Raw genomic sequence first — 17,205 nt, 5'->3', positions numbered from 1 at the left:
TATTAAATGTTCAATTTCAATCCCATAAACCAGAAAAAGGTCTAGGGTGTGGTTAAGACGGTGAGTGGGATTATTTACACACTGAGAGAAGCCAGTTGAGTCTAATAATGAGATAAATGCAGTACTGAGACTGTCATTATCAGTGTCCACATGAATATTAAAATCACCTACTATAATTACTTTATCTGTACTAAGGACTAAATACGACAAAAACTCTGAGAATTCAGATAGGAATTCAGAGTACGGGCCAGGAGGACGGTTCACTATAACACATAGAACTGGCTGTAAAGTTTTCCAGGTTGGCTGGGAGAGACTAAGAACAAGGCTTTCGAATGAGTTATAATTAAATTTAGGTCTAGGGTTGATGATTAGGCTTGAGTTGAAAATGGCTGCAACTCCTCCTCCTCGGCCAGTGTCTCGAGGAATATGAGTATTAATATGACTGGGAGGAGTGGATTCATTAAGGCTGACATATTCTTCATGACACAGCCAGGTTTCAGTGAGACAAAATAAATCAATACGATGATCTGAAATTAAATCGTTTACTAAAACTGCTTTAGATGAAAGAGATCTAATGTTCAAGAGTCCACATTTAATTATCTTATTTTGTTGTACTATTGCAGTAGTGGTTTTAATTTTTACTAGATTTTCATGAATGACTCTTCTTTTGTTTACTTTGGATTTAATTGATTTATGTGGTCGGGGGACAGACACAGTCTCTATGTGGTTTTGGGTGGGTAACTGCTCTAATGGAAGCGCAGAGAAGCGTGTAGGACTGCAGCTCTGCCTCCTGGTCTCAGCTCTGGGTTGTCATGGTTTTGGTTTACTAATAAACTCAGCCATATTTCTGGATATGAGAGCAGCTCCATCCAAAGTGGGATGTATGCCGTCTCTCCTAATCAGACCAGGTCTTCCCCAGAAAGTCTGCCAATTATCTATGAAAGGACAAAAGGACAGAAATTCTTAATGAGCAAAGCAGCAAACAGTGAGACACTGAGTGACTGTTGTTTGAAGGTCCAGTCAAAACGTCTTGTTACGGTTCAGAAACAGTTTCAAATGGAAGTTGTGCAACATGTCCCAGCAACATGTAGTTACTACGCATTCAGCTTTTCTATGAAAGTTCATGTACACAGTGAACATTATCTTGGTTAATATGCATCATTCTGACACACTGAGTCAATATTGACATGTGACAGTATTTTAATTGGATAAACAACAGAAAAAGATGATTATCAAAAGTACAGCTTCTTGTAGATAATAACAGTTTGAGTTCTTAACTCTTTTAATACCATCTGATGCAGGTTTCTCCAGTTTCCAGGTGCTGCAGGCTAATGCTAATGCTAATGCTAACTCGAGGATGTAAACAGTCCTCGTCTGAACTCTGTGAGGAAAACAGGCTCTAAATCACTGAACTCTTCATCAACATAAACACCAACACAAAAGCAAAGTGACCCAGCAGCTTTATTTCTGCTGTTTCTGGCCTCATCGAGCTCAGCTGTCAACCCTGCTGAACTGTGAGTATTCTTGTGAGACAGTGATGGTCTGTTCAGATTAAACATGAATGACCAAAAATATGAAGATACGTGACTCAATAATAAACCCTTCATAACTTTTATTAACCCGGTTGAAGCCCACAGCGTTGCTGGGCTATTAAAAAGGCATTAAGGACGTCCTGCTCTCAACCATTAATGAATAAACATCAAAGTTTTTATATGAAATACATAAAACAGCCATAGACGTGTTGCTCAGCGAAACTTTGAGAAGTATTTGAAGTGTTTTTGAAATCAGGTCCAGGTGGAGCTTTATTGAATGTGGAAAGGACGACATCCTGTGACGTCTGCTCACAAGTTTATGTGAGTATTGTGAATATTCATTAGAGGGAGAAATGAACACTTACACATGAATTTATATATATATATTCCAAATAAGTGCACATGTCCACTAAAAAGCTATTTGACTTGAGTTTCATGATTTATTTCATGTGCATGTTGGTTTTTGGCAACCAGAACCATTTTTGGTGGGACACGACACCAACGTCCGAACAGTTTTACAAACCGGCGTCTCTGCGCATGTTTAACCGTTAATATTATGAGGCTTTAACAGCTGGATTGTTTGAAACACCTGCATATACCCAAATCTACACACGTGTACAGGTTTTATTATTTCATCGGTTAACTGTATTATTTCCCCAGTAAGCGTTTCATTAAAGTTGAATTTAACTTATTTGCATTGAGACATGGCTAACGCTGGCACATTTATACAGATATGTTGGTCAGTGCCTGTCTGTGAATATAAATCAATCAATGAAAACCATTTTCGCTGTAAAATAGTCCGGTTTATTTCTGTTTGACGACGCAGCGACATCTGCCAGATGGCGGGAATGTAACGTGGATAAATACTACAGTACCCGTGAGCCTCAGCAGCCGTTGCTATAGCGACCAGGCCAGTCGCAGGCGCGAATCAGAACGCTTATTCAACAAAGATGAGTCGTTGAGTCCTTTCACAGTCTATGGTTAAAACTATCTGGTAGTTTATTCAGTTTATATCATCCAGGACAGCACAAAGAGACAGAGGCCGCCGAGTTACAGCTTCCAGACGCCGCGGAGGACGAACTCTGAGCGGGAGCGGGTCAGACTCCAGATGGCGGTTAACAGCTTCGCATTGTGAACATCACGCAGCGAACGTCAGGTCCGCAACTTACACATTTGACCCTTTTTCCAGTCTGCATGCTAAGCTAAACACCAGCGGTGGAAGAAGCATTTTAATACTTCCAATACAACAACTTTAAAGTCCATTAAAGTAAAAGTCCTGCATGAAAAAATACACAATATTATGAGTTTTAATGTAGTTAAAGTATCGCAGTAAAAGTACATAAGTATTATGACGTTAGGACATATCAACCCCGTCCTCCCAACAACAACTTCTCAGTCGACAACAGAGGTTTATAATTGGACACACAGCTTTACACACCTGACCTGAAGAAGCCTCAGGTGAGTCTGGTTTACTTCACACGTTTCCTCTTCCCTCAGCAGAGGAATCAGGTTAAACCAGTGGGCCAGTTTCTACCAGCACGGCTTACTGGGAGACCGGTCTGGTACATCCTAACATGTTGTTAATATGTTTTGTCACTTTATTTCTCCTTTAATTCATTCAAGAATAAAATTGGTTAATAGAACAGTTTGTTGTTGGTTTGTCCTAACAGAGTGACAGCAGTTCATGATTATACCTGTCACATGACGAGAATAGAAATGTAATTGATAACTTATCCTCAGCGGGCTGCATCATCACTTCAGTTCTGTTACTGACACAGATCTGTTCTGCTCACATCAGCCACATGATGTTATTTACCTTTATTGTTTTTCATCTGGTGAGATTGTTGATGATGTTAACAGCTCATCTTTATAAGGACGTGTTTGCATCATTGTCTGCTGTAGATTTATGAAGAATTATGTAAAAGAAACTTCAGCTTTTGTTACGGGGCCAAATATTTTTAATGGAGGGCCAGATTTGGCCTGCGGGCCACTATTTTCCTACCACTGCCTCACATCTGATCGAGCATGTCCTGAGCACTGTTGAACCCTTTGCACTGTGGGTGTAATGAACACGGCGGCATACAGGCGCCGCTGGGCTTTAGTGCCCACTCACACTGGAATGTGTCACAGCAAACAGCAAAGCATATGTTCGGTTTGTGGTGATTTGTGTCTGTTCATCCAGATCCTGCAGGTGAAATGGGTTCACCTGGTGGCCCTAAAGTCTGTGGCTCAGCCTCCATCCACATGCGGAGATCCCAGCTTCTTTACCAGCGGTTTCTGACCGATGCCGCCGCTGGCCTCACTTTCTCCCATGACATAATGGCGGAGCTCGATGCAGACAGCACCTCCTACAGCCAAGCCGACTTCCGGCAGTTATTCAGGCCCACGGGAGTCCTGGAACCAGCCGCCAAGAGGACGACACAAGACAGGAAACTTTCTAGATTGCCTCCAAGGCCAAAGAACCCACAGGTTCTGCCGAGGTTACTGGGATTCAGAGGGTTACTGCAGTATGTGGATCGTTCGCCTCCTCGGCCGCAGGGTGTACAGCTGCTGCAGAGCTCCAGCACGGGAAACAGGGGGACAGCAGTCACTGGTGATAACCACTATGTGGAGGAGGCTTCAGGTTCAGGCAAACCCGTCCAAAAGGTGGCTCACCAGAGCCATGACCAGATCACCTCAGATGACTCAAAGTACCACATTAACCAGCAGAGGAGGTCCTCCCCAGCCCCGGACACAATGACCACACACGCCAACAAGAGTAAGTTAGGCTGAAGTCAGTGTGATTTATGAATGCAGATGCAGTTTCAGAGAGAGTTACCACGGAGACTGGACCTGCACCCCCACAGGTTTACAGCCTCTGCTCTCAGTATAGTCTGCAGTTTAATGGTAAAAGACTTGAAGCTTTTCATACTTAAGCTCTCCTGTGTTACACTAAAAAGCACCTAAAATATAAATCTAACGTAAACTTTTCACGTGTGTGTGTGTGTGTGTGTGTGTGTGTGTGTGTGTGTGTGCACTCATCCTCCAGCCCAGACTGTTGGGACTGTGTTGGCTGTTCATCAGGAGCGTCCGTCCTCGGTGGTGGATGACCCCGTGTGGAGAGACCAGATAGCGGCCGCTGACTGCCGACCCGACTCCTGTGTCCTCAACAACACTGTCCTGCAAGGTACCACCGTTTTCTAACTGGTGCTTGTTTGCCTGATAATCAGACTGAATTGCCATTTGATTTGATATAGTTCCGGTTGTTCTGCAGACGTGTGTCCTCAGCTCTCTGTTTGCTATATGCTTTGTGCTTTTTTTCTTTCATTTTCTAATTTCCTAAATATTCTTCCAAAGAGAGCTATTAACGAAAACATCTATTGTGGAATTACAGAACAGAACAAAAGTTTACTTTCAGGACAAGGGAACATTTCAGAACCCTACAGGACTTAGCTACTAGCTTAGCCTAGCATAGCCTAGCTTAGAATACAAAGCTTCTCCGAACAGCTAAAGACAATGTAAAAGCTATGTCTCTAAACCCAGCAAAACTGAGAGATTGAACTGATTGAGAGGATAACACGGCTTGAAAAGAAGATTGAAGTGCTGACAACTTCAATATATTTTGGAAGTGTAAAGACTTTAAACCTGATGGAGTTCATCCACACATCACATCATGACCTTGGGATGCTAAACCCAAACGAGACTGTGTGGATAAGCGTGAAGGACAGCACACACGGGCAACTACACCATCATTTGTCATATGATGGTTAATCCTGAACGGAGACCTGAACATTCATATTAATAAAAAGAATGACTCCAAAGCTGTGGAACTAATGAATTTACTGGACAGCTTTGAACTCACCCAACATGTAAATGAAGCCCCTCATCACCATGGTAACACTCTAGATTTAGTAATAACAAAAGGGTTAAACATTGATAATGTCTCAGTATTTGAAATTACTGTGTGTTCTTTGATGCCAACGTAACCTTAACAAAGACTAAAAGGGAACGATGGAACACACTACTAACAGGGAAGCAGCTCGCTGGATATTTTTAAAAGAAAACTAAAAACTTATTTCTTCACTTTAACCTTTAACTGGCTACGACTTTAATGATACAGCCGGAAATTCTTTTTTGCATTCTGATTCTTTTAAAATGTTGTATTTTATTTGATTTGATATATTCCATTTGTTCTATTTTTAATGCTATTTTTCTTTCAGTGGGTTTTTATCTTCCATCTTATCTTGTTATGCATGCTATGTATTCTATTTTACAATATTACAATATGATTATTTTTATTATTTGGTTTTACCCCCCCCCCCAAAATTGTACTTGTTAGCAGCCCGTACTAACATGTCCTACGCTGCAGATACCTGTCCATCAAGTTAGTCTGTTTTAACCAGTGTAATATCCGACTCACTCATAACTGACACTGGAGTTCTTTCAACCAGCTGGTGGTGTTGTGTTGCAGACTCTGTAAGTTCGGATGCTGATGGTTGGATGGCTGCACAGTGTTTAGCCCTGGATGGAGACGACAGTAGGGTGGTCATCCAGAGAATTTTAGCACAACTCTTCCTCTGCCAGGACCAGCCAGACTCCCAGGACCATCTCCCTGGCCCCCAGGATCATCTCCCTGGCCCCCAGGACCAACTCCCTGACACCCAGGACCAACTCCCTGACACCAAGGACCAACTCCCTGACACCCAGGACCAACTCCCTGACACCCAGGACCAACTCCCTGGCTCCCAGGACCAACTCCCTGACACCAAGGACCAACTCCCTGACCCCCAGGACCAACTCCCTGACACCCAGGACCAACTCCCTGACACCCAGGACCAACTCCCTGACACCCAGGACCAACTCCCTGGCTCCCAGGACCAACTCCCTGACACCCAGGACCAACTCCCTGACACCCAGGACCAACTCCCTGGCTCCCAGGACCAACTCCCTGACACCCAGGACCAACTCCCTGACACCCAGGACCAACTCCCTGGCTCCCAGGACCAACTCCCTGACACCCAGGACCAACTCCCTGACACCCAGGACCAACTCCCTGACACCCAGCTGGTGGTGTCACTGCTTACCCACTTCACCAGCGAGACGGTTAGAGTCAACTCCTTGGCTAGGCTACTAACTCATTGTCTCATCAGTTTTCAGTGCTTGTTTCTGTAAATGTGTTTACCTGTCTGCCTGATTTGTAAATGTACATTCTGTCATATAAGCCATGATTTGGTTTTTAATGCTGATTAAATGAGTCTCATATCTAATATTCATTGTATCAAAAACAAGAAAAACTATGGGTTTCCTTCAGTGATCCCACTAACATGACCAAACTAGTTCCCCCTCTTGACTTTCGTATTTAGACTCTTGTGCGTTCCCTGCTGGCAGAGCATCTGAACCGTTCTGAATATAGAACCAGACTGTTGGCCTGTAACACTCTATCAGGCCTCAAGTGGCCCATCAATAAGGTAAAGAGCCTGCTGTTACTTATCATGGTTGATGAAGTAAGGAAATAACTATAGCAGCTTCTCTCTGGCCGGTGAAAACTGTGCCTCTGTTGTGTTTTGTAACAGGATGTTGTGCACAAACTGACCCACTTGATGTGTAACGACCAAAGCTACCTGGTGTGCCTCGCCGCTGCGGAGACGCTTATGACTCTGGGAAAGGTGCAGGACGTTCACAATGAATTAAGGTACCAAACTGTACCAGACAGTAAACAACACACACACAACATTCAAAGTATTTATCCATTCATACATTTACAGTCAGTCCATGCTGGGAGATGTTGTCCTGTGGTTCCTCCCAGCTGGTGACATACAGAACATCTTCCAGACCAGATGCTCCTCACCAGGAGCCTGAACCACCACCGCTGGCTCCTCTAAAATTCAATTTAACCAGAATAAAAAGTGCAGGTGTGATTAGGGATGGGTATCATTAGGATACTGATACTGCTTATCAATACTGGTACTTATCAGTACTCTCATTGATACTACTCTCCATAACTTGGTGCAAAAAATAAAGACATAAAAAGATGAGATGAGTGAGGACGTAATGCTGGTGCAGCAGCAAATACGCTGCACTGTTTCATTTATAGAGTTGTGTTTCTAAGTGTTTCATGAGGTTGCTGGTTTTACCCACTTTACACATAACTACGTTTTTACTTTCCATTTTACATTTTATATTCCATTTAACTGCATTTTCATTAAATTTGGTAAAGTGAGTTCACACTGCTAAACAGCCATGATGACTGGAGAGCACAGATGTAAACACACAGTAACACATCAAACATAATCACCCGACGCCGGCAGCTTCATCATCATCATGTTAGAGTGAATTAACGTTACATGAATACTGATCCAGGAGCTTATCAATATGCAACTGCAATCGATAATTAAGACCACCAGCATGCTGCTGTAACCCAGAGCTACACATACTGTAGTAAAACTTTATATAAGCAGCATTCTGATAGTTTAAATTAATGGACTGAGGTTCATCTTACAATCTGGTTTCAGGATGTAAATCACCAGCATTTGAAAGAGTCTGAACTGCTGAGACGGACTTTTGACCGAGGTTTGAAGCCAGCATGACTGATGGGAGGCTGAAGCTTCTCACCTCTTACTGCTCAGTCTCATCAAAGGCAGAATCTCAGATACATTATGGTCTACAAACCAGGGCTGATTTTAATGATCAGATAATACTTATGGAGAAATGTGATATCAGCTTAATCAACATATTTATTAACATGATGAAAATAAGGACAACAGGAAACTGGTTTCAACATTATACTCAAGTATTCAATCCATTAAGAAACATTCAACAAAAAAGGTTTGATTGAAATGGGAGAAAGAATCTGGACTCGTCATCTCAGAGGAAGACTGGATGAAGATGTGCTCTGTGTCTACCTCCACCAGCTCAGGTCTGGATCTGGTTGGATGTTTTATAAGCTCAAAGTTAAAATGTGTTTAGACAAGTGAGGGGGGGGGGGGGGGTGTAAGAACAGCTGGCAGATTAATAACATACTCTGAGGCTGTCCAGCTGTTCGGTCATACCGGTAATACAGAACCTTTATGGTGACGGAGTTGACTCACTCATGTTTGTACATTTAGCAAATTACACCAAGAAAAGATGAAAAAGTCACAGCTACAGTTGAGACAGTTTTATTGCTGCCTGGTAGCAGCTTGATCCACTCATCAATCCACTCCTTCTGATTCTGGAGGAGTGGCTGCACTGGGAGTGAGCTCCTGATTACATCTCAAACTTGGACCCAAAAAAGTGGAACATTTTGCAAATTAACACTCAGAAATCTTCAGAAAGGACTTTCTAGAAGAAGTAATAGAATTGATCAGCAAGAACAGAAGAGAAAACATCATCTTTGAATATATTTTTCAAATCAAAACAACTAGCTAGCTGTCAACTGCTAACTGCTACCTGCTGTTACCAATATTCCAAAGGAGATACGGCACTAAAGAAGCTGACAGAAGAGGGTTTTTTTTGTTTTGTTTTTAAACAAGAAGAAAACTGAAAGGATCCTTGCTGGCAATGTAATCCACACATGCTGCAGCCTTTCTATGCACCCTGGACTCAAGAAACAATGGCATATGACTGGGAGTCACTCACTGGGATGGGGAGATGGTCAGCTCATCCCCCTGCCGACTCTGCTACCAGGCCAGTCCAGGTTTTCAAATGTAAACATCAGTTTAAGAGCTTGAGAAAGCAGTCTCTAATCAGTTATGTGACTTTCTACATAACAATAGTTTATTTGAGGATTTGCAGTCAGGATTTAGAGGCATCATAGCACAGAGACAGCACTGGTGAAAGTCACTAATGACCTCCTAACTGCATCAGACAAAGGATTTGTCTCTATACTTGTCCTGTTAGATCTTAGTGCTGCATTCGACACAATCGACCATCAAATCCTTTTGCAGAGACTGGAACATTTAATTGGCATTAAAGAAACTGCATTAAGCTGGATTAAGTCCTATTTATCAGACCGATTTCAGTTTGTACATGTTAATGATGAATCCTCCATGAAGGCAAAAGTTAGACACGGAGTTCCACAAGGTTCTGTACTTGGACCAATTCTATTCACCTTATATATGCTTCCTTTAGGTAATATTATTAGGAAACACTCCATAAATTTTCATTGTTACGCAGATGACACCCAATTATATTTATCAATGAAGCCAGATGAACCCAATCAGTTAAACAAACTCCAAACATGCCTTAACGACATAAAGACCTGGATGACCTGCAATTTTCTGCTACTAAACTCAGATAAATCTGAAGTTATTGTGTTTGGCTCTAAACACCTTAGAAACACATTATCTAATGATAAAGCTACTCTGGATGGCATTACCCTGGCCTCCAGCACCACAGTAAGGAATCTGGGAGTTATCTTTGATCAGGATATGTCCTTTAACTCCCACATAAATCAAATCTCAAGGACTGCCTTTTTTCACTTACGTAATATCACAAAAATCAGGCACATCCTGTCCCTAAAAGATGCAGAAAAACTAGTTCACGCATTTGTTACTTCTAGGCTGGATTATTGCAATTCCTTATTATCAGGCTGCTCTAACAAGTCTCTAAAGACTCTCCAGCTGGTCCAGAACGCAGCTGCACGTGTTCTGACTAAAACTAGAAAAAGAGATCACATTTCTCCCATTTTAGCTTCTCTGCATTGGCTTCCTGTTAAATCTAGAATAGAATTTAAAATCCTTCTCCTAACTTACAAAGCCCTTAATGGTCAGACACCATCATATCTTGAAGAGCTCATAATACCGTATTATCCCACTAGAACACTGCGCTCCCAGTATGCAGGCTTACTGGTGGTCCCTACAGTCTTTAAAAGTAGAATGGGAGGCAGAGCCTTCAGCTATCAGGCTCCTCTTCTATGGAACCATCTTCCAGATTGGGTCCGGGGTGCAGACACCCTCTCTATGTTTAAGAGTAGGCTTAAAACTTTCCTTTTTGATAAAGCTTATAGTTAGGGCCGACCAGGCTCGCCTTGGATCAGCCCTTAGTTATGCTGCTATAGGCCTAGACTGCTGGGGGACTTCCCATGATGCACTGAGCTCCTCTCTCCTCCTCCTCCTCTCCATCTGTATGCATTCATGTAACATCAATGCACGTCAATAACTTTGCTTCTTCCCCGGAGTTTTTTGTGCTTTCTCATCTCACAGGAAAACCTGAGTCCCGGGCCGAACCTTCGCAGTCCTTCACAGTCCTGATGGCATCCTTCCCTGGCTGTTGTCCCCCCTCCCCCTTTCCCTCTCTGTTTCTCTCTCTCAACCCAACCGGTCAAAGCAGATGGCCGCCCACCAAGAGCCGGGGTCTGCTTGAGGTTTCTACCCGTTAAAGGGGAGTTTTTCCTTCCCGCTGTCGCCAAGTGCTGCTCACGGGGGAATTGTTGGGTCTCTGTATATTAAAGAGTTCGGTCTTGACCTGCTCTATGTGAAAAGTGCCTTGAGATGACTTCTGTTGTGATATGGCGCTATATAAATAAAAATTGATTGATTGATTGATTGATTTAAACATCAAGTAAGACCATCTGTACATCCATCTCAACATCGAAGGAAATGGTCCTGGCCACATAGATCTTCTGGGGTTCCTAACCGCCCAGATGGCGGCCTTTTCTCCCCGCTGAGGTCGAGAGGAGGTTCCAGATTCACCGGGCCGGTGCTGAGGGGCTTAAGAGGAGCTTCTACCCTCTGGCCACCGGGATCCTGGATGGGATTGCTACATAGGACTGTCCTCCGAGGCTGTTTATCGTACCACAGAGCATGCCTGTCAAAAACTGCGTCAAGTTCAAAGCAGTGTTACATCAGCAAAAACACCTGGGCTGTGTTTCATGGAGTGCTTTTTGGACTACTGTTGGTACTCATTGCTGTATTGCCTGTACGTGTCTGTCTGGCCAGAGCAGTCAACATTGATGGAAAACAACTGGGACACCGAGTGATTGAGCTTGGGACAAATGCTGGCTCATGGCCAGTTGACGCTCTTACAGTGAGTTTCATCATAACTTACTGGGATATTTTGCAATCTATTCCTCTGTCCCGCGGCACGGACGAGCCCAGGTACCAGAGCGAATCACTGATCCAGTGGACCGGTCATCTGCTACCCCATTTCAGAGAACAGCAGGTCTCCTCTTCATGCTGATCCTGCTCTCCAGAGATGTTCAGCTAAATCCTGGACCAGTGACCCCTGGAGTGCTGCAGAACTTAAATGCTGATTTGTGCCCGAGTGTGTCTGGGACTCCTCTGGTGCCAGTGATGAATGAGCAGCAGCTTCCTGAGCCGGGCCTCTCCCTCAACAGACTAAACTTTGTTAACACCAGGCGTGATGTCTCCATGAATAACTTTTCACTACTGGGCTGTGGAAACCTTGATAGGTCCAGTGTCTCTCTCACAAAACCTGCTGCTGACACCACTGTTGGTCGAAACCCGGCAGTGAGGAGGCAGAGGTTATTCTAAACCTTCCAAACTGTCAATCATGCAAAAGTCTTATGGGACCCGAAGCTGAAACCGAGGAGGCTATTCGGTGGACATTTTAACATCAGAAGCTTTACTGCAATCAGCTAAATCTGGACTTTCTCTGTCTGACTGAAACATGGTTTCATGTGTTCACGGTGTATTAATGATCTCCCTCAACAGTGTCATGATGCAGAACTACAAATGTATGCAGATGACACCGTTGTGTACACACATGCAACAGCTGAGTTAGCTGCTGCTAAGCTAACAATTGCATTGGAAAGGATCACACATTGGCTTGATCAATCATGTCTGAGTCTAAATGTAAACAAGACGAAGGGTATGTTTCTCTGTAAGACTATGGTACAACCTCCTAACGCTGATATTCTCATCAAAGGTGAACAAATTGACATAGTTACTGATTTTAAATATCTTGGTGTGACACTGGATCCAAATTTGAACTTTAAGAAACATGTTTAAAAAAACGGTTAAAAACATAAAATACAACTTAGCAAATTTTAGACATATTAGAAACTGTCTGTCTTTGGACGCTGCAGATATTTATGCAGCTGTGATTCTTTCCTATATGTCTTATTGCATCACATGTTGGGGTCAAGCTGGAGAAACAGTCCTTATACAAACAAACTCTAAAAACTCTGGACAAAAAGCCAATTCATTTCCATCACTGTAGGCTTCTGGAGAAATACAATTTACTGAGCTTTGAGAAATTAAGATAATTCTCAAATTTGTGCCTAGTTTATAAATGTTAAATGGTTTGTCCTCCTCCACTATGTGACTTTGTGTTCACTCGCTCAGTAAGTTCTATTAGATCCTCCAGAATATCCTCTATAGATGATTGTACCATTTCATCATGTTGTATTAGACAGTCAGCTTCCTCTGTGAAAACCACGACTCAGTGGAACGTTTACCTGATGATATGAAGAACTGCAGTTCAATCAATACATTCAAATTAAAAAATCTACTAAAGACCAATCAGCTGTGTGACCACTGAGTCTAAACTCCATCTATGGTCGTCTCATTAGTGCAGGTCGTCTTGCTTTTAATGTGACAAGTTTATATTATTCATTTCTAATTGACATTGTGGGTGTATGTGATGTGCTGTTGTGTGTAGCTTTGTATTTTGTATTTTGTATTTTGTTTGTTGTGTTCTCTGTGTTTGTTGTTTGTTGTTGTGCTGTTGTATGTTTTGATTGTTGGGGACTGTGGATGTAAATTAGCGTTGAGCTAACTCCGTTGCAGTGCATCTTTAATGTTTAAAACTGCACACTGTCCTAATCAGTAAATCAAATCAATGAAACTATTTGATTATTTCAGACAATCAGCAATTAAAGTAAAGCTTCTCTTAAAGTCAGCAGCTTTGTCTCCTCTGATCCATATTTCCATTTGCCAGCCTTGCGTTATAAACAGCTGTGCATACATTTATCTCTGATCTCTGCCGGTGGTTGCAGGTTGAAGCTGGAGGAGCCGCGAGGACTCCAGAGCAGAATTGAAGCTCTGGATCTCATCAGCCGCCTGAAGATCACAACAGCAAAGCTGCTCGAGCCCGTTGTGTCCTGCCTCAGTGACGAGGTCGTTACTGTCCGAAAGCAGGCCTGCATGACGGCTGCATCTCTGCTGCTGAAGGATGAGATGGTGAGGAAGGAGGTGAAGGAGTTGCTGAAGATGTTTATGAGGCTGTAAGATGTTTACAGCACAGACAGGTAAAGCTTTGTTTACCTTGATGACGTTTGCACTTCCTGCCATCTGCAGCTCTGCATCATCAGCTCACCTCTTCATGTCCCTCCCTGCAATATTTCAATCTGACCAGAATATGTCCATCTGTTGTCTAGATAATAGCACTGCTAAAAAAAAAAAGCACTGCTAACTTGATAATAACACTAATACGCTACATTTTCTATAGTTGCCTCACAACAAAAGCATCCGGCTGGTTCACAGGTGGCAACGTTTCAACACAGCTGTGACGGCTGCTGCAGAGCAGTTAGTGAACAGTAATATAAGGGCTGATAATGTGTCAGCATGGAGCCGTTAATACTGCAGAATAACTGTACAGAGAAACACTGAGCCGGACAGGAAGTCAGGCACAGGAAGTGCATAGAGCATCCTGTCAATGTTCAAAATAAAACACCCTGATCGTATATCACATCACTACAACAACATTACGTTATAACCGGTGGCCTGAAGACAACTAATCAGAGGATGTTTGTCACCGTGATGACGATGACGAGAGGTTATATATTCCACCACTGCTGCCATGACTTCCTGTCCAGGAGGAGGTGCAGCTCTCTTCTGCTCCTGTAGAGCTGTTCAGTCCACCACAGAGGTTACTGAGGAGTGTTCCTCATGTTTTAAAACGGACCTCAACTTTGTTCTTGTTCTGTTAAAAGAATCTGAGCCAATCACGGAGCTGCTCATTTGATCAGCTTGTTTATCGTCCGTTTGTCCTCCACTGTAACACACAGAGTCAGAAAGACTCAAACCCTTCGTTTATCAGAGGACCCCGGACTCTGTGGCGTCTGAATGACATCAGCGGCTGTTCTGTGTGATGCAGGTTGTGAGACGACTGCTGGAGCTGGTGGAGGACGACCCGGCACAGGAGGTCCGGCTGTCTGCCATCAACGGTGCATAAATCTATCATATGTCACATAATAAAACTGTTTATAAAACTAAATACTGTTGAAAACATTCAGATGTTGTAAAAGTCTTAAAATGACAGTAAACAGTCTGATGGATAACGTGAAGACCTGACATCAGCTGGTGAACGTGTGCTGTTCTTGCAGCTGTGGGTGCGCTGGGTTTGTCAGCAGCGGGCGTGCAGGAGACGCTGCTGCGCTGCATGGAGACAGAGGAGGAGGCGGAGCTGCAGCTCGCCACCCGCCAGCTGCTGCACAGCTCACAGCAGCCTTCAGACGAGCTGCAGGGCGACGATCAGCCCAGCGGACGCAGGTCTGAACCTCACTGTGTGTTTGTTTACAACCATAAACATCTCACATAATAACATAAAATGTTTTGGGACGTTTTCTGTGTTCCTGCAGGTTGATGAAGGAGGAGGAAGAGGAACACCGCAACACTCTGTTCAGTCTGCAGGTTCATTTACATTTGATTTATACACAGTAATGTGTAGAATCATTGAAATTGTTGGAATTATTATTTTTGTTGTGAATGATTGTGCAGTGATGACATCATTCTGCAGCTTTAGGCTCCAGTGAGTCAAACTAACCTGCAGGTTGTGTTGCAGATGAAGCGTCAGTGTGAGCTGCGACTGCTCACAGAGAAAGTGTTGCTGTTGGAGAAGCTGCAGGATCAAAGTTGTCCAGGACGCCGTCTGCAGCCCGCCACGCTGGCCCTGCTGCTGACTCAGCGATACAGACAGACGGACGGACGGTACTGATAACAACAACGCAGCCGTTCACTGCTGACACTGAACATTCATCCGTCTGTTTAATAAAGCTTCTCTTTTCTAGATGCTCGTTTTCTTCCATATTTGTTGACTTGAATCTAAATCTCTTAAAAAAGTATCTGGAGGATCTGGAGCTGCAGAGAAGAACCGAGAGTCGATATATTGATCTGAACTAATCCTTTCACAACATTTGGAAAAAACAGTTTTTCAACAAGGTGAATTAAAGCAGACAGAACAGAGCTGCGCTGACGTATGTAGTCCGGGTCACATTTCAGATGTCAGAACCGGATCTGATGATGTTCTGTCCGAACATCAGAAACTAAATGTTTTTATTGTCGTTTATCAGCTTCAGTCAAAGGTGAAAAGCTGATGAAGGGAGACGTGATGTTGTTTCACTTTGGAGATAAGAGTATATTTTAATAATAGTGTTGCACTCGGTCATTCTGACAGCATTGACGCTATAGGGTAACCATGGTAACCATGGTTGACCCTGGAGACGCCCACCGTCTCACTGAGGCCAAGCGGCCCCAGCTGGACAGGAAGTACGGAACGGTTGACCTGACTGATCTCCAGGGAGGAGCGGTGGCTCCACTTGTTGGATATGAGGGTCTGTGGAGTCCCTGATCTTCATCCAGGACCTTCAACACCTTCAGTGTTACAGCAGGATGTTTGTACCTGGAAAACATCGACATTATTTGATTTATTTGATTTGATACATTGATTGGGACAATGTGCAGTTTTAAACATTAAAGATGCACTGGAGTTAGCTTGAAGCTAATTTGCATCCGTAGTCCCCCACAATCAAAACATACAACTGCACAACAACCAGTACAAAGCACCATACAAAATACAAAGCTACACACAGCAGCACATCACATACACCCACAATGTCAATTAAGAATTAATAATGTAAACTAGACTCAGTGGTCACAGCTGATTGGTCTTTAGTAGATTTGGCCTTGATTGTATTGATGGAACTGCAGTTCTGGAGTTGTGGCTCCACAGAGAGAGCTGACTGTCCAGATGCAGTGTGATGAAACGGTACAGTCTTGTATAGAGGAAGTCACTGTTCATCATTCTGCAGGCTGCTGGAGCTCGTTACGTAAGAAATGTTACGCCACCTTCAGACCCACAACCGACGCACTGGTCCGCTAGTTTATTCCTGGCTGTATTTCAGATGGATCAGAATCTAGATACATCTGAGACTTCCAGCATCAAGTGGGACCAGATCATTAACTGGTGTTTCACAGCCAGAGAAACGAGTGTGTTTTAAAGCAACTGGTGTGTTTAATTACCTTGTTAAAGAAACTCTGCTTTGCCTCAAACCTGATGGTCCCGCAAGAGGCCCAAAAAACCTTATTAGTTGTTTGTAATGTTGTATGTAGTGACGTTAGGAAACACCTCTTCATACCTTCGTCTGTGGTCTGAAAGTTTGCTCTCAAGGTTTGCAGAAGACTCATCGTTGTGAACTGGAGAAACCACAAGCTCAATAATCTGTTTTAGGTCCAACAAGACCTGCGATGCTGAATCCTGCTGAGGAATCTTAGTCCCAGTTAGAAACAGCAGCAATATTAACAAGCTCCAGTTCTCAGGGTCATTACTGCTTATTGTTCTCCTGCTTCAGAGACTTGTGGCAAAATTTGAGGCTTATTTGTTTTGTCTGCCCATTTATATGGAGACATAGAAGGAATTAATAATATCATCCACAGTGATATAGTTCTTTGATATTAACGTGAGACAATGTGCTATTTCAACAGATGCAGTGACGCCGACGCCAACAACAGAAAAAACACTTTTACAATCAAAA

At 43.3% G+C, this 17,205-nt stretch overlaps 1 protein-coding gene across 2 annotated transcripts; it reads left to right on the top strand.

Annotated features, from left to right (window-relative positions):
• Positions 1-2,403: 2,403 nt before the first annotated feature.
• Positions 2,404-15,461, top strand: heatr4 (HEAT repeat containing 4). 2 transcript variants are annotated; one of them, XM_067615057.1, is made up of 11 exons: positions 2,404-2,688; positions 3,715-4,290; positions 4,561-4,698; positions 5,983-6,614; positions 6,875-6,979; positions 7,085-7,203; positions 13,450-13,633; positions 14,550-14,619; positions 14,779-14,944; positions 15,034-15,085; positions 15,237-15,461. In XM_067615057.1, the coding sequence occupies exons 2-11, from the start codon at positions 3,729-3,731 to the stop codon at positions 15,387-15,389; spliced, it is 2,181 nt and encodes a 726-aa protein (XP_067471158.1). In that variant the 5' UTR covers positions 2,404-2,688; positions 3,715-3,728; the 3' UTR covers positions 15,390-15,461. The 2 variants fall into 2 exon arrangements, with proteins under 2 accessions (XP_067471158.1, XP_067471160.1); XM_067615059.1 differs by lacking the exon at positions 2,404-2,688 and adding an exon at positions 2,717-2,990.
• Positions 15,462-17,205: the final 1,744 nt, after the last annotated feature.

Source organism: Thunnus thynnus, chromosome 16, assembly GCF_963924715.1.
Source record: "Thunnus thynnus chromosome 16, fThuThy2.1, whole genome shotgun sequence".
In the NCBI taxonomy this organism is placed as follows: domain Eukaryota; kingdom Metazoa; phylum Chordata; class Actinopteri; order Scombriformes; family Scombridae; genus Thunnus; species Thunnus thynnus.
The sequence above is the reverse complement of the archived record's forward strand: the minus strand, read 5'-3'. Positions and strand labels throughout refer to the sequence as shown.

Bases quoted from the DNA above. Each gene is read 5' to 3' on its own strand.
- heatr4 (XM_067615057.1), top strand. From the start codon at position 3,729: ATGGGTTCACCTGGTGGCCCTAAAGTCTGTGGCTCAGCCTCCATCCAC. The intron at 4,699-5,982 runs GTACCACCGTTT...GTTGTGTTGCAG, and splicing joins CAACAACACTGTCCTGCAAG to ACTCTGTAAGTTCGGATGCT. The intron at 15,086-15,236 runs GTTCATTTACAT...GTTGTGTTGCAG, and splicing joins ACACTCTGTTCAGTCTGCAG to ATGAAGCGTCAGTGTGAGCT.